A 24,018-nucleotide genomic window follows, 5' to 3' on the forward strand; every position below is an offset into this window, starting at 1 on the left:
TATTCTGACTCTGAGATTATTGAAATGGTAAATCACTAAGATCGCACATTGGGCGCAAGGACATATAATCTTGTGGGGTTTCAGGAGATGAAATCGGTCTAGCATCTTTACTGTCAAAGGCCCCCAGGCGGCCCAGATGAATCTTGGGAACCCACCACCATGTATTCTGCTAAAAGTTTACACAAAATGAACTTAGCTGAAGAGCACTGATGTACAGTAATTACCGAAATTCTATCATACCAGGCCCAATTAAAACTTCTTGGGGCCGTAGGAGGCTAATCGAAAAATCGGCTTACATGGTTTTAGACCGATTTGGACAATACCTATCATGGGTGTTGGAGGTCATTACAAAACACTCAGTAGAAATTTCAAACCGGACAACAATTGCCATTTTCGGGGCTCAAGACTTCAGATTGGTTCAGATTTGGATATGGCCCCGATATAAACCGATCCATCAATTTGATTTCTGAAGCCCCTAAAGGGCCCATTCCTTATCTGATTTAGCTGAAATTTTGCACAATGACTTCTGCTATGACCTCCAACATTTGAGTCACGTGTGGTCTAAATCGGTCCATAACCCGATACCGATCTCCCGATTTTACTTCTTGAGCTCCCAGAGGACGCAGTCCCTATCGAAGTAAGCTGAAATTTCGCACAATGACTTCTCCTAAGACCTCCAATGTACGTGCCAAGTGCGGCCTGAATCGGTCTATATTCTGGTATAGCTCACATTTAAACCAATCTCCCGACTTTACTTCTTGAGTCCCTAGGGGACGCAGTCCTTATCGGAGTAAGCTGAAATTTCGCACAATGACTTCTCAAATGACCTTCAACATACGTCCCAAGTGCGGTCTGAATCGGTCTATAATCTGGTATAGCTCCCATTTAAAGCGATCTCCCGATTTTACTTCTTGAGTCCCTAGGGGACGCAGTCCTTATCAGATTTAGCTGAAATTTCGCAAAATGACTTTTCCTATGACCTCCAACATTTGAGTCATGTGTGGTCTGAATTGGTCTATAATCTAGTATAGCTGTCATGTAAACCGATCTCCCGATTTTAATCCTTGAGCCTCTAGAATCCGCACTCTTTTTCTGAGTAAGCTGAAATTTCGCACAATGACTTCTCCTAAGACCTTCAACGTACTTGCCAAGTGCGGTCTGAATCGATCTATAATCTGGTATAGCTCCCATTTAAAGCGATCTCCCGATTTTATTTCTTGAGTCCCTAGGGGACGCAGTCCTTATCAGATTTAGCTGAAATTTCGCAAAATGACTTTTCTTATGACCTCCAACATTTGAGTCATGTGTGGTCTGAATTGGTCTATAATCTAGTATAGCTGTCATGTAAACCGATCTCCCGATTTTAATCCTTGAGCCTCTAGAATCCGCAGTCTTTTTCTGAGTAAGCTGAAATTTCGCACAATAACTTCTCCCATGAACTCCAGCATAAAAGCCAAATATGGTTTGAATTGATCTATAATCTGGTATAGCTCTCATTTAAACCGATCTCCTGATTTTACTTCTTGAGCCCCTAGAAGAAGCAGTCCTTAACTGATTTAGCTGATATTTCGCACAATGACTTCTCCTATGACCTCTATAATATGTGCCAAGTGTGGACTGTATAGGTCCATTACCTGATATAGCTGCCATTTATACCTATCAATTGATTTTAAATCTTTAGCCCCCACAGAAAGCATATTTTATCCATTATCTTTTTTTTTACAAATAACTTGAAAAATGCTATCCATGGTAGTGGGTGGGTAGCCAAAATTCGGCCCTACCGGACTTAGCACATTTTTACTAGTTTCAATTTAAATTCAAATTTTTGTCATAACACATTTTCCTTGTTATAATTAATGCACAACTTACCACAACAAAAATTTCTGTTGTATTGTATGTTTACTAATCCTACCATCCTCCCATATGTCTTCAATAATTCACCAAATCATACCTCACATCAATAAATTATCTCTAAACATAGTCACTTGAAGTTCCCCTGCTGTATTTTACAAGTTATACCAATGCCTATAGATTTCAGAGTGTCTGCGCGAGTGTGTTCTGAGTGACAATGTTTACATGACGCTACGAAAAACATGTAATCACATATGTATGCACATACATATGTATAAACTTCTACAATATGTTTGTACATTCATACAATAGATGCAAACGCAACGATCTTATTTTAGTTCGTTTTGAACTTTAACGACCTCCTTACTGGATGTGCAATTGTTATAGAGCATAGATGGGCAACAACACACAACCGTGTTATAGGGCCACCACTACATTAGTAGTATTAGTAGCAGTTGTTGCTAATCTCTGACATAGTCATCATCTCTTCTCTCTCTCTCTGTCTCTCAGCTGTGCTGATAATTTCTGTTCTCACTGTTTATGTTGTAATGTGGGGCCTTTATTACAACAACAGCAAGAGCAACATAACAATCTACGCTCTCTGCGACTGCACCTCTGTTTAAAAGTTTAAGCAACTAAGAACCATTACGAATTGGTAATCAAAACAAACATTTGATTTTCTGTATTCTCAAACTTCTGGCAAAGAGGGATATTTTTAATGCTTGCTAGTGACAATACATATGAGTTTGGGGGAATTCCTTCCCAAACACTTGGTCCGACAATACGTTAGATATTATCAAATACGCTTTCTAATCTTAAGTACCTTTCATTTGTGTTCCATATAGTCGTGATTGGTCTATATACATATTTGGTAGGTTTTGGAGGTGCGGCGGCCCCCCTAGGTACCCCATCCGAAATTTGTATACCAAGCGGTTTCTGAGTACGGAACAAACAAATTTACACAATTTGATTTTTATATATAAGATTGGTTTTCATTTTATTGTGCCATTCACAATAGAGGATTTATGCGGGTGGCCACACTTATTTGTGAAAAACATATAATGGCAATCCTGACGACCAAAGTTCTACATAAGCCTTCACTGGTAATTTATCCAGCACTTTGCTGTCCTGGATAGATGTAATTTTCACACAAATTTCATTGCACTGCACCATAACGTACTAAAACAAACACAGCTCTTGTGACATTCTCAATGTTAATGGGGGCCTTTCCACTTTTTTTCTTTGCCAAGCAACGAAACCTTATATGATCGAGCTAGCCAACCTGTAACCAAGATAATGAAATAAATTATCGTCGGGGAAATAATGTTGTCTGTTAAAGTAATTGGCGTGTATTTTTCAATGCAACGCCCAAAAACAAAGCTCAAGGCGCTCTTACTGTTTTGCCCTAAAGGTGGAGTTACATTTTATGGGCACGCATAAAAAATGCAACTCTGCAAACAAATCCCACCAAAGCAAAGTCAAAAGTTAAACAATTTTTTACTTTAACGTCTGAAAACACTACTTCACGTATGGCAACACAGAATGACGCTCGGATTCAAAAGTCAACGCTGAAATTTCTTTAAATTTTGCTTTGTAACTCCTCTCTAAGTGATAGTCCTTTTTTGAGTTTTCTTTTAAGATCTTTAAATCTCCCTCACCACCAGCCGTTACACCATATTCAAATGAAATCAATGCTACTTTCACCTCCTTTGTTAAATGCAGTTCTTAAACAGCTTCCCAAGCGATTTACATGGATAACTACTCCAAGAACATGAATATTTCGTTTGTATCCAACCATAAACAACAAACGATGAATATATATACCCCCATATTCCTATATCATACGATCGTATGTAAGCAAAAACATGTGCCTGTGTGCACGTACTAGTACATACATATGTGTGTGTGCACTACATACATATGTATATTTCAAAATGTGTTCATTTTATTTTTAGCTATTTTAATACCAAGTTGAAATTTCAAAATCTTAACAAGAATAATGTTTCCACGTAAAACGTTCATATGTAAGAGGAGGTACCCACTGCACACATGTATGCATGTAATTGAAATATACATACATATTTTCCGATGTGAATATTGCCCAAGTTACTCTCTTTTCGTTAAAAGATTTTGTTTTTTTTTAATGGATTCTACTCCTCTCAGCCGTTGGTTGTTGTTCTGATACAACAGATTTACTCTATTTTGTTTTTCCTTATATCTTTATCCGCCTCTTGGTGAGGTTGTTGATATTGCTACACACTATTTACGATGTTGCGTTAGCTACTTCGCCTTTTATTGCCGATCTCCTGGCATGACTTTTGTCCAAATGTTTACACACATATGCGCTGTGCTGTGGTTACGAATGAGGCGTGAGCACAGTAGCTGGCAAAAGTAGGCAATATGCTATGTAACATGTGTTTCTTGATTACACTGGGAAACAAAATTCAATTTTTTTATACCCATCACCATAGGAGGGGGGTATACTAATGTAGTCATTCCGATTGTAAAACCTCGTCGGTCCGTCTGTCCAAATCACGATAGCGGTCGAAAGCTTAAATCCACCCGCTTGAAATTTTGGACAGATACTTCTTATTGATGTAGTTCGTTGGGGATTGCAAATGGGCCATATCGGCTCAGATTTGGATATAGCCCCCATATAAACCGATTCCCGGGAACAAAGACTTGAGTTATGACTTCCAACATCCATGCGAAGTATGATCCGAATTGGTCTATAAATAAAAAACCGATCCCCAGATTTGACTTCTTAAGCCCCTAAAAGCCTAAATTTTTATCCGATTTGGATGAAATTTGGATCAAAGACTTGAGTTATGTCTTCCAACATCCATGCGAAGTATGATCCGAAGCGGTCTATAAACAGATATAGCCCCTATATGAACCGATCCCCAGATTTAACTTCTTGAGCCCTTATAAGCCTCAATTTTCATCTGATTTGGCTTAAATTTGGAACAAAGGTTTGCATTATGACTTCCAACATTTATGGGAAGTATGATCCGAATCGGTCTATAAACAGATATAGCCCTCATATAAACCGATGCTCAGATTTGACTTCTTGAGCCCCTAAAAGCCTAAATTTTTATCCGATTTGGCTGAAATTTGGATCAAAGACTTGAGTTATGTCTTCCAACATCCATGCCAAGTATGATCCGAAGCGGTCTATAAACAGATATAGCCCCTATATGAACCGATCTTCAGATTTAACTTCTTGAGCCCTTATAAGCCTCAATTTTCATCTGATTTGGCTTAAATTTGAAACAAAGGCTTGCATTATGACTTCCAACATTCAACATAAACAGATATAGCCCTCATATAAACAGATCCCCAGATTGGACAGCCGTTAGAAGCCTACATTTTCACCTGATTTGGCTGAAATTTGGCCCAAAAACCCATCTTAAAACTTACAACATCAGTGCCATGTTTTATCCGAATCGGTCAATATGGTGATATAGGCCCCCCTAAGTACCGATATTCCGATGTGACTTCTTGAGACAAAATAATTCAAATACAAATTCAGTAAATAAGGATACATTTTTATCGGAATCCATGGTGGTGGCTATCCGAGATTCGAACCGGCCGGACTTTGCACGCTTTTACTTGTTTGAATTTTCGTCATTCAGCTTGTCAAAATTCAGGATTCACTAATTGAAGGTTAGGTCACTTGCAAAAACATAAAGTGTATAGGCCCCATGAACATCATTAAGAATGTAAAATCTGCCGATTGAATATGACATCAAATATGAGAAAGTGTAAACAAAAAAATTTATGTAAAAAGAGAACAAGTTGACATCCTCAATGTCAAATACTGCCAACAATTAAAAAAATTGAATGTCGGCTGATCGCTTGGCTTAACCATTTTCAGTGAATCCTGGTCAAAATTGTTATAGTTTGGATTTTGGCATTCTTAATGATGTACATGGAGCCTATCTACGTTTTGTATTCGCAAGTTACCCAATCTTATATTAGTAAATTCAAGAACTCATTTTAGTTTAAACCTTAATATAAATTAGTGGGCTGTTAAGAGCGTTTGTTTATATCAAAGAAACACAATTTGGATAAAAGCCGTTCCTTAACATAATTAAAGGGCCAGCTTTCATGAACCTTATAATTTTGTATTAATGCTTCAATAGCCATATTATATGAAAACATTTGCTCCACATGGTGTAATGCAAATCCCCTCAACAAAACACTGGGTCGCATGTGGCCAAATAATGCAAACTTTACACCATGGTGACAATAGTCTCTTCGCCCTATAATATATTCTAAAAATTTTTGCAGAGTTAAACATGTAAGTGATGACATTCCTCTATAAAATATCATTTTAATGAGCAAAGCGCTAGGGTATATATAACGGTACTTAAAACAAAAAAAGAGCATCAAACATGATTTCATTGTAGGGGGTTAAGGGGCAGCGTATGACTGGTGAGAACTAACAAGCAGCCAACGATTGTGTGAGTATGTGTACGTTTATGGGGGACGATGGATGGGTATGTAGTGCGAGAGTAGCTGGGTAGCTTCGTAAGGGAGAGTAACGGTATATATGTCTGGCATATGGGGTGTATGTGGGGCTGTGCTGCTTGGTATTGTCAGCAGTTCGCTGCGCAGCGGAGACTTCATGTAAATATGTATGAATGTACATTTTAACGATCAACGATCGTCGCATATGGGGTCTGCTATGGTATGGCTGGATGTTGTAGATGGTGGTATGGTTTGTTTTTAGTATAGAACATTATTTTATGGCTGGTATTAAGTAGGCGATTCAGACAAACACACATATGTTATGCACAGCTATACATACATACACCCATGCAGGGAGAGTAAGAGTGAACGCGGCGACATAACGTATGGCAAGGCAATGCCGATGGTGATGTTGATATGGGTAGTATGGGGTATGGTTTGTTGCTTGCTTTGGCCGGTTGGTATATTCAGCTAGCTAGCAATGGTGATGATGTTGTTGATGCTGATTCTGATTTCGATTCGAATTCTGAAACAAAAGTTTGTAATACTATTTTTAAAACACACAACAACAACGATATTCGTAAACCAATGGATAGATGTACATACGAGACTGGTTGGTTGTTGTACATTTAACATACGCGTATATGAAAGAGTGTTTGTTTGTTGGTACCGTTTGTCGGTATGGGCACATCCATCCATCTATCCAACCATCCATATGTGTGCACGTACATACGTACATTCATTATGAACACCAGAATAAAATTGAAATTGAAATAAAAACAGCCAACAACACCAATATCAGAGGAATAAAAGTAGAATATTGAAACAAACCGAAATCGTAAGAACACAAAAAGAAAACATTCAGAACAGACGAAAAAAAAGTATTCAAACCAGACAGAAACAGCAGCAACAACTGAAGAATACCCGGCAATGCACAGTGGTGGAAAACTTAAATTTCAATTGGGAATTTTATTTTAAAAGCATTCTCAGGGTAAACCCACTCATTATGAAGTTTCGTTCAAAGTTCTTGCTTCTCCAAGGGGTAGTAAGAGCTTTTGATCGTTTGCGAAAAGATTGAAGCGTAATTCATCGGCTATGCCGACTCCCATTAATGACAACCAGATATTGACTAACCCGGATGATAAGGCTAACCTGCTGGCTGACATGTTTGCGGAATATTCTTTTCTGTTGGAAAGGCAACAACCACTCCCCGTTTTTCAATACGTAACTAGTTCCATGCCTTAGATATGTTTTCGAACACAAAAGGGTTCGAAAACAATCTCGATGTTAATAAAACCCCGGATCCGTATGGCATATCTTCATTTGTTCTATGCAACTCTTCTTCGACGCTCGCCCGTCCTTTATGCTATCTTTTCAATCTTACTTACCCTGCTTGTGTTTTCCCGATGCGTTATAATGGATCGCAAACGTGCAGCCTATCCCCAAGAAGGGTGAGGTGACCAACCCTGCGAATTATCGACCGTTAAGCTCCGTTTTTCCAAGGTTTTGGAGAGCATGGTTATTCCCCATCTTGTGAGATACATAGAGTCCTATAGTCTTCTTAGCGACCGACATTATGAGTGTCTGCTGGCATTCCTTTCGAAACGCTGGAGTCGCACTATTCACCAGTTCGATAAGAGTAAAGTCGTGGTTCTAGATATTTCCGAGGCATTTGATAGCGTCTGGCTCAACGCACTCCTTTCAAAGCGTGTCGCTTTTGGTGTCGGTAATAATTTTGAGCTTTCTTTTTATCGAGCTTTCTTAGAGATCGCCTATAAAAGTTGTATAGATGGTTTCTCATCTGACACACAGTTGTTGGGAATCATAAAAAAACACCTCATGCAAAATTTCAGCCAAATCGAATAAGAATTGCGCCCTCTAGTGACTCAAGAAGTCAAGATCCAAGATCGGTTCATGGGGCAGGTATATCAAAACATGGACCAATATGGCCCATTTACAATCATAACCGACCTACACTAATAAGAAGTATTCATGCGAAATTTCAAGCGTCTAGCTTTACTCCTTCGAAAGTTAGTGTGCTTTCGACATACCGACGGACGGACATAGCTAGATCGACTTAAAATGCCCCATTAGTATACCCCCATCCTATGGTATGAGGGTATAAAAATGTTCATTCATTGCTGTCTTGTCAACGACTGAAACAAAGAGCATGAGAATACGTGTGAGTTTCCATCAACGAAACCGCAAAGGGCTGGGAATCGCTGATTTAGACTAACAGCAGCGGTACCCTTTACCCTCTCTTTTTCTTATTTCCATTGACGTTCTATTGGATCTGACTTCGAATCCGATGTACCTGATAGCGAATGACAGCAACCTCTGTCATTCAGTTTCATTCAACCATTGGCAGATTATGGAAATCACATTCTGCCGTGATTTGCTGGCCATTTTTGAGTGGGAACGAATGAACAGAGTGGATTTTGATGCACGCAAAACGCAGTGCTATTTGTTTTTTCACAAACGATTCACCGGGTCCAGAGGCGGGCGTTGGTATTGATTGGAGATGGTAGGGTATCCAACTCTAATGTTTCCCTTGAGCATAGTCGAAATGTAGGTTGTGTGGTACTGTTCTATCAATTCTTTCATGGCGTGTGTTCTTCGGAAATCTATCTTCTGATTCTTGACTTGAAATACAAGACTTTGTAGAAGCTAACACTGGTTTGTAATCGGTTGGCAAAAATGATTGAACCATGCACTACCGAGAGAATTCTTTTTTCGCCACGACGGTTCGTGTTCGGGTGTTAATTGAAAAAAATTAATGAATTGTTTTTTATGGAGGACAGGGGATTAGTCAGGATTTTATTTTGGGTGGGCCCCATATCAGAACATAGCTCCAATAGCATAGAAACTATTTTCTTTTATCATTTGTTGACCTAAAAAGAGATATCGGGAAAAGAACTCGACAAATGCGATCCATGGTGGAGGGTACATAAAATTGGGCCCGGCCGAACTTAGCACGCTTTTACTTGTTTAATCTTAGCATTTTAACCTAAAAATTAAACATTTTAAGACACTTCAATGACTCCTCAACAACGGTTCACTCTTGTCTTTTGTCAAGGTTAATTTCCTAACTTTCAACGATATTTTGACCTTAATTTTAGATTTTTGTCTTTAATAATAAGACGTAAAGTTAAGGATTTATTTATTTAATCCCATGGCAGCCGGTTGTACGTACTGGATTGGCTCGATGGAGTCTTTCATCGGCAAATCCTGTCACCTCGGTGTACAAACTGTCACTGCTACAATAACAAGGATTTATTAGGATTTTACCATATAAAATAAAAAATCCTTAATGTGAAGAAAAATATTTTTCACCAAAGGAAATGTTTCTCCATAAAAAGTTTAAAATTGATCATTTTTAAATCAAGTTTGCCAATGTTTGGACTCGAATCTTTAAAATTAGAACAAAATATTTTTCAGTCTACAGTGGCAGATGAACTGTTCGAGTTGCTACAAACGAAATGACTAGATTAGTTATCCCCATCCTATGATGTATGTACGGGCCTTTGTTTACATTATCCAAAACGATTTTGGCATTGCCTATTTCTTTTATGAACTTTCTTTGCCTATCTTCAAAAAAAAGGCTCATATTTCATTAATACTCCCCATAACTCTTCACCATCCCACTGTGCGACAAAAAGACTACTACGAACGACTAACAGCCACAACCAAAGGAAATTAATGTGCAGGGGGTTATTTTTGGGATACACTTATTTTGTGCGCCGTAGCTGTAGAACTGTTGCTGCTGTTGGTGTAGTTATATTTTCAAAAATATACACTTTACTTTACGTTGTTTTGTTGTTGCTGTGGCTACTTTTCTTTTCGTTTTTCGTAAGGCGCGCACAAACACACGCTCTCACACTCAACACTCAAGACACATACGAACGAGAAACGTTGTAGAATAAAATGACACAGCACCGCACCGCACGGTTGTTGACGACGTTCGGTCGGTATGAGCGGCAATAGTGTTAGTGTATAGACGACGACGGTAGATGTTAGTGGTGTTGGTAGTAGTAGTAGCTGTTGCTAGCAAAAGTAGTGGTAGACGACAACGATCGTTTCGTAGCCAGTCACAGTCGATAGATATGTGAGCTAACGATCGTTACGTATTTGTTACGTTAAGAGCATTCAGCATTCAACGGTCGTTGGGTAGCTTTTGGAAAATAGAAAAGAACATCATTGTCGTTGATTGTTGTCGGCTAAAACGCGCGCTTTCATCCCGAACAAATCTCACAAACAGCGCAATCGATGCCGTAGAGATAATCAATAAATGAAATGAGAAAGTGAAAAAAACGAAAGCGAAATAAAAACATGCAAGAATAGAAAAACAAAACCAAACAAAAAAAAAAACAAAAGAAAAAAGTCACAAAAGTTATGTATGATTCTCAAAGAAAAATAAAACAAAAACCACAATAAATATAATAACGTGTAACACATCTAGTCCCAGCAGCAGCCGCCGCCGCCGCTGCATTGCATTATCAGAACGTGATCACAACAACGACGAAGAGACGACACTCATCTAAAATAACGCCATCAACAACAATAGTAACAACAACAAAAATCGCAAGCTCATCAAAAAACAAAAGCCAACAAATTCTGAAAATCTCTTTCTCTGCTTGCCACTCTGTTGTTTTTTTTTTCATGCCGATAAATTAATTCATTAAAAAAATTTGTAAACATAAAGAAAACAAAAAGCTTGCTCAACATAAGTGTACTTAAGCTAATAGCAATAAATAAAAACAAAACTCTACTTAAAATATATATACCGTGCAACGCAACAAGTTAAAAAAAGTAAATATGCCTCATCTAAATCTAATCCTCTCTTGTTCTCACCCAAGAGGGGGGGGATGCTTCCTAAATTCACCCACCAACAATAAATACAACTCTTATTCTATTGAAAACAGAAACAACAATAACAAGTAAACGACATCAACCGCATTATCATTTATTTTTTTTTTTTTGTTTTGCAAACAGTTTTATTTTGTTTTTGAAAAAATTATTATGAAGAATAAGAAGAGATGATGAGAAAAGCACAACAACGTTTTTGGCACATGTGCTTTGTAACAGACAACTGACTTATTCTCCGCAGCCGCCACCACACTGCTCACTATTGAAAATCATTCATATTTCCCACATACCCACGCATATACTAAGTCACACACAGCCAAGCACACGGCAATAAGGCATGGGGCCATTATGAATGTACCATATGATGAGGATGATGAGTGTACAATGATTTGTAGTGTGGGGGTATACATATACAGTGGGTGACATTAACAATAGGTGCATATTCTCACCTTTGCATTAAGGAGAGTTTAAACTGCAAGATTTTTCTTTAATATTGATAAAGGCGAGTGACATAAACGGGAGGGATTAATTAAATATGAATGAAAATTAATTTGCTATACAATATGAAAAGTGTTTTAAGTTGCAACAAATAAAAATAGTGTTAAATTCGGTTAGAATGAATCTTATATGCCCTTGACCATGAATGGCCTTTGTGAAGTTCTATACATAGTTTCTCTTCATATGCAGAAACTAAACAAGTAAAAGCGCGCTATGTTGGATCGGGCCGAATCTTAAGAGCCCCCCCACCTTGGTGCCTGTTAAAAATTTATACAAAATTAACCTAGTTAAAGAACATTATTTTACTTTGCCTACCAAATTTCTGCCATACCAGGCCGTAGAAGCCAAATCGGTAGATTGGTGTGTATGGGAGCTATATGAGATTATAGACTGATTGGGACAATATTCACCATGGATATTGAAAGTCATACCAAAACACTTCGTGCGAAATTTCAGCCAATATTGTAGCTTCCAAAGGCTCAAAACGTCAATCGGTTGATATGTTTATATGAGGGCTATATCACGTTATAGACCGATTGGGATCGTACATGGCACGGTTGTTGAAAGTCTTTACAGAATACTACGTGCAAAGTTTCAGCCAAATTGGATAACTATTGCGGCTTACAGGGGCTTAAGACGTCAAATCGGAAGATCAGTTTATATGGGTCCTATATCAGTTTATTCATCGATTTGAACCACACTTGATACGAGTGTGCCAAATCCTAACAGAAAACCACGTGCAATGTTTCAGCTAAATTGGATAACAATTGCGAGTCACTGTGACTCAAGAAGGCAAGTCACCAATTTATATGGGAGCCATAACCAAATCTGAACCGATATGACCCATTTTCAATCTTCAATGACCCATATTAGTAGCAGGTATTGCGACATGCCCGATGATTATCGAGATATCGCTAAGTCACCCTCCCTTCAGACTGGGCTATAAACATAATCATTAAGCTTAAACTTAAATCGGACTGTACTCATTGATATGACAGAAATGTCTCCTATTTCTGGAATGTTCGTGGCCGATTTGGGAAATTTTTTCATCCCCTTACTACCGCCGGCGACATTTATGAGATATTCAGCCATGCTTTCATGGAGTCGTTTAGCGGCATGCCCGGGGTCGGCTATCAAAAAGGAGGATCATTGAGCTTAATCTTGCAACGGAATCTTTCATTGATATACGAGAAGTCTCCCCATTGTTTCTCGGTGGAATATTCGTGGGCTAATTCACATTTTGCACTTTCTCTTCATTGCGCTAATCACACCCGGGATGCTCATGTCAGCATCAGCTCGATATAGTCAGTGGATCATACTGGTATTCCATACCCATTGCGAGCCTATTGCTCCTCTGCTTAGTGATCAACTTCTATTCAGTTACTTTTCCAGGTTCTTCTCAAGGTTAACGTGATCTGACTCAGTATTATGGCATTTCAAACACCCTCTCGACCTTCTTACAGAGAAAACTTAGATCCCTTTCCCTAAGAGGTTTTATAAAATATGCATAACAGACCAATCCCATCTTGGCAAGAGTGCTTTATACTCGTAGACCATTCATAGTGGTCATCCAAGCTATATTTATTTACAGGTAGTGGCAGTTGCACAACAACAAGTGCACTATCTGTCAAAATCAGTGATTAGTGCAACACTGTCATGGTGGTCACCCACAAGAATGGTGAGCCCTGTGATACGTTGAGCTTTGTTTCTTTAGTTTCCAGAGCCCTAGTGGGCGAGGTCCTCATCGCTCCTCTTATGCCAATACAACATGTTCTCTGGTCCTATTGTATGTTCCTTATGCTGCACTTTTTCTCCATAGCAATCAACCAAACTACTGAGGCGTAAGTAAGTGTTGGTCTTACCACGCTCCAGTAGAGTCATTGGACTATCCTCGGATTCAGGCCCCATTTCGAGCCTACGGCCCGCCTACATAGTTCCCAACATCTATGAGCCTTCTCAGTACACTTCTGAATGTGACACTTCCAATTCAGTTTTTTATCCAAGATCACACCTAAGTATTTGAAAACTTGGTGCGTTAAATTGGCCCACCTTCGTCTTCCTCGTGAACAGGCATATTTCAGTCTGCTCTGGTTTAACATTGAGGCCTTTGGGTCTAGCCTAGTCATATGCCGTATGCAAGACCCATTCAGTCCTTCTGCATAACTGGTTCGGATCCTTACCCTTTAGAAATAATATAACATCGTCTGCGTAGCAGACGGGTTCAAATCCCTTCTCAGTCAGCATTCGTAATAGGTCATTTATGATGATCACCCATAGGAGTTGCGATAAAATGTCCCCATGTGGCGTTCCTTGTGCCACTTTCTCCCTTATATTTATGTCATGGGACACACAATTTATCTACCTGTTCATTAGCATATGGTTTATCCAGTCTCTAAAGACCGGGTCCACCCGATACTGGTCTAAGGATTGGATCAGTGCTAAAAGTCCCCTCAATGTCAATGTATACCGCCAGTGTGTACGTTTTGGCATCGAAGAAGTCTTCTATTTTATGCACAACCTCTTGCAAGACCGACCTTCCCTTGACATAGGCATGTACCTGAGCTGTTCGCTGGATGTCCTACTCTCTATCATGGTGTGCACAAAACGTTCCATGGCTTTGAGTAGAAAGGACGCAAGGCTTATAGGTCTGTAGGCCTTTGGTGTCTCATGACTTGCCTTGCCGGGCTTGGGTACAAATACTACCCTTGCCACCTGCCAGGATATCGCGGCACGCTATGAAAATATTGGCTATGTGGGGCGTCAGATAGTCTGCCTCTTTCTGTAGTAAATATTCCATCAGATCCGGGTGACTTAAATGGTTAAAGCTCCTCAAAGATTCCTTCACCATAAATTCCGTAATTATAAAACTTGGACCAACATCATTATTCCAAGATTCCGGTGTCTCCGTGATTCCCGTCGTATCCTGTGGGTTTTCATCAAAACCCTCAACATGTCCTCTGTTGTCTCTGCTCTTACTCCCATGTCTTCTACTAAAGTTTCAGGTTGGACATGGGGTTTTGAGAAAAACTTTTTTATCTTGGCGGCGTCATAAACGCTGTCGACCTGTTCGCAGAAAAGCTTCCAGGAGGCACGTTTTGCCGCTCTTGTAATCTTATTGTATTTCTTGAGCCGTGCAGCCATGCGTAATACACATCCTAATAAACTTCCGCTTGTTTACTTTTTAACAAGTCTGTGGACCTCCTTCCCAATATTGCGAATCTCTTCCGGGGTTTTCTTGGGCTGATTTCCTTTCCCGAAGAGGACAACTGTCTTCGAAAGACCCCACCAGTGCAGTCGTAATCTTGTTGACATTATCGTCAATAGCTTCTATGCTTGAAAATCTAAATCATCTTGCCCAAGTCTTCTTCTGAGTAGCCTTCCGAATTTTGTCTACTTGGTTTTCAACTTATTCCGGAAGCCTATCGAATGGCCGTACTATTCCAAACCTAATGTTGCAATTGTCAGAGAAAAAGTGTTTCATGGAATCCCTCCAATCCTGAACCTCATCGATTAGATTTTCCGAATATATCGTTACATCTTATACCTCCTCCCTAATCCTATTAACAAAGGTAGCGATGTTGCCAATATTAAGTGTTATTAAGCAGTTAGTATTCAAGAACTCTGCCCTAAAACATCTTTAAATAATTCTCAATACTTTTAATGGAATATTCGAATATTCTGGTTGCAGATTTGCTGCTAATCAATGTCCTTAAAATGTATGTGGTAGATTCGATGTTTATTATCTTTCTTCTTTTGTCCATATTCGATGCATGCAAGTTAGACACAAGGAAACCATTAAATACCGTTATATGGTATTCAGCATGTCTCCTTTCCCCTACCCATTTCACCTAAGAGGACCTACACACTTTATGATTATTGATTGCATGTGTAAGTTCCGGGCAGATGTTTAACATAAAACAACAATCGCTAAGAATATGAATATTCAAAATATAAAACTGTTGAACTAAAATAACAAAACAAAAACGATTATGGATTATTTCATTAAATTCATTTTAATTTTGAACTATTTTGCCTTGGAATTGTTCTTGTTTTTGTTATTTAACTAAGGGGTAAGTAGCAAGTCAGTCATATAGTCAGTCAGTCGGGGTTATGTGTGGTCGCTTTATTATAATTTGCCTTTGCTAAAAAACGCAGTTGTATTGCGTTTCTTATTATTTCAGCTACCTCAATGCGCTCCTCCTGCGCCAAGAGAGTAGCAAACGGCCCCACAAAACCCCCAATAACGATATGGACATACTAAAGTCTTTATGTATGTAGTATACACACACACATGTATGTACGTAAGTACATACATAGAGGTACATTTGAATATAGGTACGTACTCTACATGGACTATAGTAGAAGTACAAGTATAGTCTAGTCTACCAGCGATACTTTTTTTTTTAAGTGTGGACTGTTATGGGTCGGTTGTGTTATATTTCGTCAAAGTCTTCTTCTGCTTCTACAATTCAATCATCATCATCATCATCATTGTCGGTGTACGAGTGTATATTTTGCCGTTGCTATTGCGGTTGATGTTGCTATTGTTGGTGTTCTTGTTTTCGAATAATTATTTCGAAAGAAATGTACAGTGGAAAGAAAAAGAGGCTAAAAGGTTAACTTCTTAATATTAATAGATTCTCTTTTTTATGTTCTTTTTTTCCGCTCGTCAATGTTGTTGGTTTGTTTCGATGACAAAAATTGAAAACAACGATAATACTAGAACAGCTTATTAGTAGCAGTAAAAGTAGCCATTTTTTATAAAAAAAAACAAAAACAATTGCCTAACTCGAGTACGTCTACCATTATTAGCATACGATTTTACATGGATCCTCTCATTGTCAGCAGTGCCATCATTAAAGTCTACTCTCATCTGAATTGAAGGTTCTCTCTCTCTCTCTCCCCATTGGAGACTAAAACTGGCTTTCTCTGCAATAAAGTAACGAATAGCTCTCCTTTCTATCTGAAATTCGCTGGCGATTACAGATATTGAAATGGTAAGTAGATAGTTTTAAGCATGAAATGTTCATTACATAGATATCTTATGGCTTTCAGAAAAAAACGGCAATGAGTTGCAATGATTAGAAATCTGACGTTTTCTTTTGCTTTTTTCTACAGAGAAATGAGAGAACACAAAAACGTTAAAAACACAAATGAATTCACAAAAGAGAAGTTAAAAGGCATTTGGATGCCCACCATCTCGGGTATATATTTACATTACCCCCTTTCGTCACAATCCGGTGAAAATTGGATAACTTATGCACCAAAATTCGGGACTCTCATTGAGTGGTCTAATAAATATAAGTCACTGTTGAATTTCAAATTTCAACAAAATCGGGTAATAAATAAAGCTTTCATGAGCTTCAGACCCTTAAACGGCATATCGGTCTATATGACAGTTATATCTAAATACAGTCCGATTTTAACCATATTTGGGTCGGATGGCGGATGGCCTAAAACTACTCACTGTTTCAAATTTCAGCGAAATCGAATAAAAAAATAAAGCTTTTATGGGCTTCAGACCCTTTATCGGGAGATCGGCCTGTATGGCATCTATATCAAAATATAGTCAGAACCGAACCATATTAGGGACGGATATCGGGAGACTTAAAACTACCCACTGTTTCCAATTTCAGCGAAAACGGGTAATAAATAGGGCTTTTATGACCTTCAGACCCTTTATCGGCAGATCGGTATATATGGCAGCTATATATAAATATAGTCCAATCTGAAGCCTATTTGGGTACTATGTTGGGAGGCGTAAAATTACCCACTGTTTCAAATGTCAGCGAAATCGGTTATAAAATAAAGCTGTTATAGGCTTCAGACCCTTTATCTGGAGATCGGTCTATATGGCAGCTATATCTAAATAAAGTGCGATTTGAACCGTAAGAAGTTGGGAGGCTTTAAATACCCCACTGTTTAAAATTTCAGCGAAATCGGGTCATAAATAAAGCTTTTATGGGCATCAGACGCTTTATCGCCAGATCGGTCCATATGGAAGCTATATCTAAATATAGTCCGATCTGAACCATATTTGGGTCCTATGTTGGGAGGCGTAAAATTACCCACTCTTTCAAATGTCAGCGAAATCGGTTATAAAATAAAGCTGTTATAGGCTTCAGACCCTTTATCTGGAGATTGGTCTATATGGCAGCTATATCTAAATATAGTGCGATTTGAACCGTATTTAGGTAAGATGTCGGGAGGCTTAAAATACCCCACTGTTTTTAATTTTAGCGAAATCGGTTATAAAATAAAGCTGTTATGGCCTTCAGACCCTTTATCGGCAGATCGGTATATATGGCAGCTATATATAAATATAGTCTAATCTGAAGCCTATTTGGGTCCTATGTTGGGAGGCGTAAAATTACCCACTGTTTCAAATGTCAGCGAAATCGGTTATAAAATAAAGCTGTTATAGGCTTCAGACCCTTTATCTGGAGATCGGTCTATATGGCAGCTATATCTAAATAAAGTGCGATTTGAACCGTAAGATGTTGGGGGGCTTTAAATACCCCACTGTTTAAAATTTCAGCGAAATCGGGTTATAAATAAAGCTTTTATGGGCATCAGACGCTTTATCGCCAGATCGGTCCATATGGAAGCTATATCTAAATATAGTCCGATCTGAACCATATTTGGGTCCTATGTTGGGAGGCGTAAAATTACCCACTCTTTCAAATGTCAGCGAAATCGGTTATAAAATAAAGCTGTTATAGGCTTCAGACCCTTTATCTGGAGATTGGTCTATATGGCAGCTATATCTAAATATAGTGCGATTTGAACCGTATTTAGGTAAGATGTCGGGAGGCTTAAAATACCCCACTGTTTCAAATTTCAGCGAAATCGGGTAATAAATAAAGCTTTTATGGGCATCAGACGCTTTATCGCCAGATCGGTATATATGGCAGCCACATATAAAAATAGTCCGATCTGAACCATATTTGGGTCCTATGTTGGGAGGCGTAAAATTAACCACTGTTTCAAATGTCAGCGAAATCGTTTTTAAAATAAAGCATTTATGGGCATTAGACCCTTAATCGGGAGATCGGTCTATATGGCATCAATATCTAAATATAGCTTTTATGGGCTTCAGACCCTTTATCGGCAGATCGGTCTCGCATAGACAGTGGAAAATAGTAGGTGACCCGTCCGACTCTTTGCAAAACTGCCAGTTGCAACGAATAGAAATAAACGAGAAAATTTGAGCAACAGGATAATTGTGAATGAACAAAGAAGGCATTGTGAATGAATAAAAAAGATGATTTAGCAAAAATTAAACCAATTTTGTATTTTTTTTTTTTGATTTGAATTACAAATTATATTTACAAAACATTTTTACGCTTTGCTGTTAACTTGTTTTTGATAATTTACTTGTGTTTTTCAACTTTATTGTATTCTCCCATTTCCATCTTCTCACTTCCCTAAAGAAAGAAGCAAAAGAAAACGTCGGATTTCTATTTGTTGTTACTCATAGTCATTTTTTGCTTAGAACAAAGTTTTATCTACTCTTTTAGTAGATCATATTTTTTCATATCATCATCAAATCATATTTTTTCTTCATTCACAATATCTTTTTTGTCCATTCACAATTATGTTGTTGCTCAAATTTTCTTGTTTATTTCTATTCGTTGCAAATGATAGCCTTGCAAAGAGACGGGTGAGACATCTGTTCTAAAAAGAGTATACGATTTTATGTACTGATAATGAAACAATTATAACAAAAAATTATCAAAACAGAGTAGAATATTTTCTACCAATCGGTCAAATTAATTACCTCGTAAAAGGTTTATATATTGGTAGTTTACAGATACTTAGGATACGCTTGGTGGTCTGTATCTGTTTTCGGTGGATCGGCAGATCTAAAGACCAGAAAAAGGCTTAGAATCTCGAACCGATGATATCAGGCCGTAACACATTGTCGGCTACTGAAACCTCGACTACACAATCAACTGGTCTGCAGAGACTTCTGACTAAGTTTTAGCCTTCTATGGCTAAAAAAAAGAACTCTCGAAGAGGAATAGCAAAGGCGGATTTTAAAAGGTGTTTTCACGCAAACAGCTTAAAACAGCCGGCCAGTATAAAGATAGCCGTTCTGTCTTCACATTAAGTGTGTTCGCGTACTCAAAAATTTGTACAAATTTGCACAAATTGTTACTGCAAGAGCGGGAGAGTGCGTGAGGGCATGCACGGTTTTGAGAATTTGGTAATTGAGAGCTTGCAAATTTCTACTGGAGGTTTTTTCCTAGCAGAAATATTGGCACCATCAAAGAGCTGTTTTTCGAAAACCCCCTGTTTTGTTCAAATAAATAGCAAAAGATAAAAAAGCTTGTTCTGCCCTCCTACAAATTTTTACTGGAAATGTACGCAAACAGACCTATTCACAGCAAAGCAACCCATTTTTTTAATGCTCCTTTGTTTGTATTTATCTTTTTCTCATTTTACCTACACACATAAAGGGTGATTTTTTTGAGGTTAGGATTTTCATGCATTAGTATTTGACAGATCACGTGGGATTTCAGACATGGTGTCAAAGAGAAAGATGCTCAGTATGCTTTGACATTTCATCATGAATAGACTTACTAACGAGCAACGCTTGCAAATCATTGAATTTTATTACCAAAATCAGTGTTCGGTTCGAAATGTGTTCATTCACCGTAACGTTGCGTCCAACAGCATCTTTGAAAAAATACGGTCCAATGATTCCACCAGCGTACAAACCACACCAAACAGTGCATTTTTCGGGATGCATGGGCAGTTCTTGAACGGCTTCTGGTTGCTCTTCACTCCAAATGCGGCAATTTTGCTTATTTACGTAGCCATTCAACCAGAAATGAGCCTCATCGCTGAACGGTGAATGAACACATTTCGAACCGAACACTGATTTTGGTAATAAAATTCAATGATTTGCAAGCGTTGCTCGTTAGTAAGTCTATTCATGATGAAATGTCAAAGCATACTGAGCATCTTTCTCTTTGACACCATGTCTGAAATCCCACGTGATCTGTCAAATACTAATGCATGAAAATCCTAACCTCAAAAAAATCACCCTTTACATACACGAGCATAAGTTTCTTTGCTTGCACCTTGGTAAATTGAGAAGCTAAAGTCACAAGTCCAACAATAACGAAATCAACGATACAATCCTACGGATTGTTGCGCAAATTCCCACTAGGCTGCCAAATTTCTGGACACTTTCAAATTCACATTCTAGTTTTTATTTGATTTATCATGTTAATAGCCACAAGATATAAAGATTTATCATTATAACGTTTAAATTATGAATTAAAACAATAAAAATGTGAAAAAAGAAACAAAATGTGAATTATCTTTCAAATGCAAACAAAGCATTTGACATTCTAGTGGGATTGGGATACAACTCTGAAATTGGGCTGGGCTAATGGTTTTACTTTGTATAATTTGTGGTTGTAGTACAAACGAGACCACATTTAAAGGCCCTTTTAGACGTCACATCATGATTGTACCCATCGTGTGTATTTGTTGATTGGATCTTTTTCCAAAAACGGTACATCGAATTTTTCTTTTCTTTGATTTTATTCAATTGTTCATACTTTACTTCTCCTTTTATAATTTGATTTGGCACAGAACGTGTTTTTCAACATCTGTCAATTAACGATTACACATTTCTTTGTAAACCGTAATCGATAGACGCCATTTATCGAAAAAATCTTATGATTTTGATTTTTCTGCCCTGACTGATGATTATGTGTACATGTGATGCATTCACCAATACTATTACAATTACAATGACCATCATTTGCATTAAACCGCCTTGCCTCGCCGCATTTATGAGATGTTTGATGCGATTTACCCACCACGGAGAAGACCAACTCTCTTATTTGATCTTGGGGGATAGTAGCTGGTTATAGTACTCTAGACGCAGACTGGCCAACTGTTATTCCCCGTGTCCAATTGACAAAGTCACTTTTATTCTCGGTGGGAATCATAAACTCAATTACACCAAGCTTCTCAATGAATATAAGTGCGAGATGTCTTTCAGTAACCCTCCGCAAACATCCCAAGAGAACTAAGGTGAATAGCAATATCGTGGCTCCTAGAGCCCTAGGTAATATAACTAAGAACAGTTCGTTGGTGGCGCTTATTATGGTAATAGTAGATTGGTTGTAATACTTTGAATAATTTGTGTTACTTTAAACCATGGTGGGTTAAAACAAATCATCCAAGTTCCCAGGAAACATACTCATTCCTTCAAATTCCCTAGCTTCTCGGAAGCGGAATTGTTCCCACAAACTATTTTGATTCCTTTGAACTAACATGCGTCTAACAATTTCAACCATTTTGGGATTATACGAATCATTTTGGGCTGCTAAGCACAATTTTGGATTCCTAAAAATTGTTTGGGTTCCCAGGAACCATTTTGGTTTACTACGACCAATTTTGGATTCCTACGAACGATTTTGGGTTGTTACGAACCATTTTATTTCCTGGGCACCATTTTGCTTTCTACAAACCATTTTTGTACCCACCACCATAGGATGGCAGGATTCACTGAATAAGGTTAAGCCAAGCGATCAGCCGATATACTTTTTTTTTAATATTTGGCAGTACTTGGCATTGAGGATGTCAACTTGTTCTCTTTTTACATTCATTCTTTGTTTACGTTTTCTCCTATATGATGACATTTTCAATCGTCAGATTTGACATCCTTAATGATGTTTATGGGGCCTATCCACTTTGTGTTTTTGCATGTGACCTAACCTTCTATTAGTGAATCCTGATAGGATGGAGTAAGTATACCCCCATCCTATGGTGGTGGGTACAAAAATGGTTTGTAGAAATTCCGTTTATAAAACCTCGAAATATTGATCTAGACCCCATAAAGTATATATATTCTTGATCGTATCGACATTCTGCATCGATCTAGCCAAGTCCGTCCGTCTGTCTATCCAAATTACAATAGCGGTCGTAGATCCTAAATGTTGATGTAGGTCATTGGGGATTGCAAATTGGCCATATCAGTTCAGATTTGGATATAGCTCCCATATTATCCGATCTCCCTATTTGACTTTTTGAGCCCCTGAAAGCCGCAATTTTTGTCCGATTTAGCTAAAAATTTTGCAGATAGCGTTCTGTTATGACCGCCAACAACTGTGCCAAGTACGGTCCAAATCGGTCTATAACCTGGTATAGCTCCCATATAAACCGGTCTCTCGATTATCCTTGTTCGGTTCCTAGAAGCTTTTACTTTTCCTGGTTTGGCAGAAGTTTGGTATGTAGTATAAAATTATGCCCTTCAACAAAATTTATTTTGTATAAGTTTTTAGCAGAATCCATAGTGGTGGGTTCCCATGTTTCGGCCCGGCAGAACTTTACGCGCTTTAACTTGATTCTTCTCTTTCCTTTGCGTAATCCAAATTCCTGGAATCATCCTGATGCAAACAAAATATTCTGGTCCTTTCAAGCCGACATAAATAGTTCCTTCGATAGTTATTGGTTCCTCTGAACCGACATGAGTCCTACGACATATCTCAGTTCCTTTACACAGAGTTTTCCATATGATTGCTCAAAACCAAGGACACCCTTTTCATCGCAGTAAAGGCAAATATTTTTTTTATTGTAATATATTTAATATACTCCAATTGTAAATAAAGGACATATATATAAAGGCAAATATTTACCCAACCAAAGGTGTCTGCATTATGCCAAAAACATGTCCTAACATATGTCTCCTACCCCAGATGTTCTTTATTCAGCTAGAAGTTTGCGAAATTTGCGAATCCCTTGCAAATATTTAAAAATATTTTTCTACACTCGTCATCTTATGAAATGAACATTCACCCACCCCTTTTGCCAAATCCAAATTAAGATAAACCCCCTTCCTAAATGCGAGAACCACTTCAAATGGCAGTAAAGAACACATTCAATTTGTTTTGTGGTCTATAAATATTCATCATTACCCATTCTCGCACATTTCTATATGTAACTGTGCTCTCTCGCTGCGGGTAACGCTATTTAATATTGGCCAATAGACCAAAGGCGAAAACGACAATATTTTACTGACCATCACAAATACGTAGTAGCAGCAGCTACTCAGTGCCTGTGTTGGTATATGGCAAAATTATGGCTGTTTGTCCCCCTCTCCACCGTCACATATACAATTGAGCATGCTGACAAGCAACAAAGTAATGTAAATGGACTTATTAGAATTATAGTGGATAGCTGCTGCAGCAGGAGCAGCATCATATTCACATTTATAGAGATATACCTTCCTATATATAAAAAATATCTGTATTGATGGATGAATCTACTTACTTGGGGTATATTATTGGGATTTGTCTCTATGGA

The 24,018-nt window shown here is 38.2% G+C and overlaps 1 protein-coding gene across 7 annotated transcripts in view; it reads left to right on the forward strand.

Moving 5' to 3' along the window:
- The window catches only part of LOC106087913 (uncharacterized), a 153,071-nt gene that overhangs the window by 120,603 nt on the left and 8,450 nt on the right, over positions 1–24,018 (forward strand). For 2 of the 7 annotated variants that reach the window (XM_059368022.1, XM_013253124.2), the window contains one exon: positions 16,501–16,685. In XM_059368022.1, the coding sequence (XP_059224005.1) occupies positions 16,683–16,685 (3 nt within the window). In that variant the 5' untranslated portion in view covers positions 16,501–16,682. Of the gene's footprint in view, positions 1–10,304; positions 11,134–14,285; positions 16,304–16,411; positions 16,686–24,018 lie in introns of those variants that run through there. The other 5 variants (XM_013253121.2, XM_013253122.2, XM_013253123.2 and 2 more) reach the window with 5 other exon arrangements.

This window comes from Stomoxys calcitrans, chromosome 4 (genome assembly GCF_963082655.1).
Source record: "Stomoxys calcitrans chromosome 4, idStoCalc2.1, whole genome shotgun sequence".
In the NCBI taxonomy this organism is placed as follows: Eukaryota; Metazoa; Arthropoda; class Insecta; order Diptera; family Muscidae; genus Stomoxys; species Stomoxys calcitrans.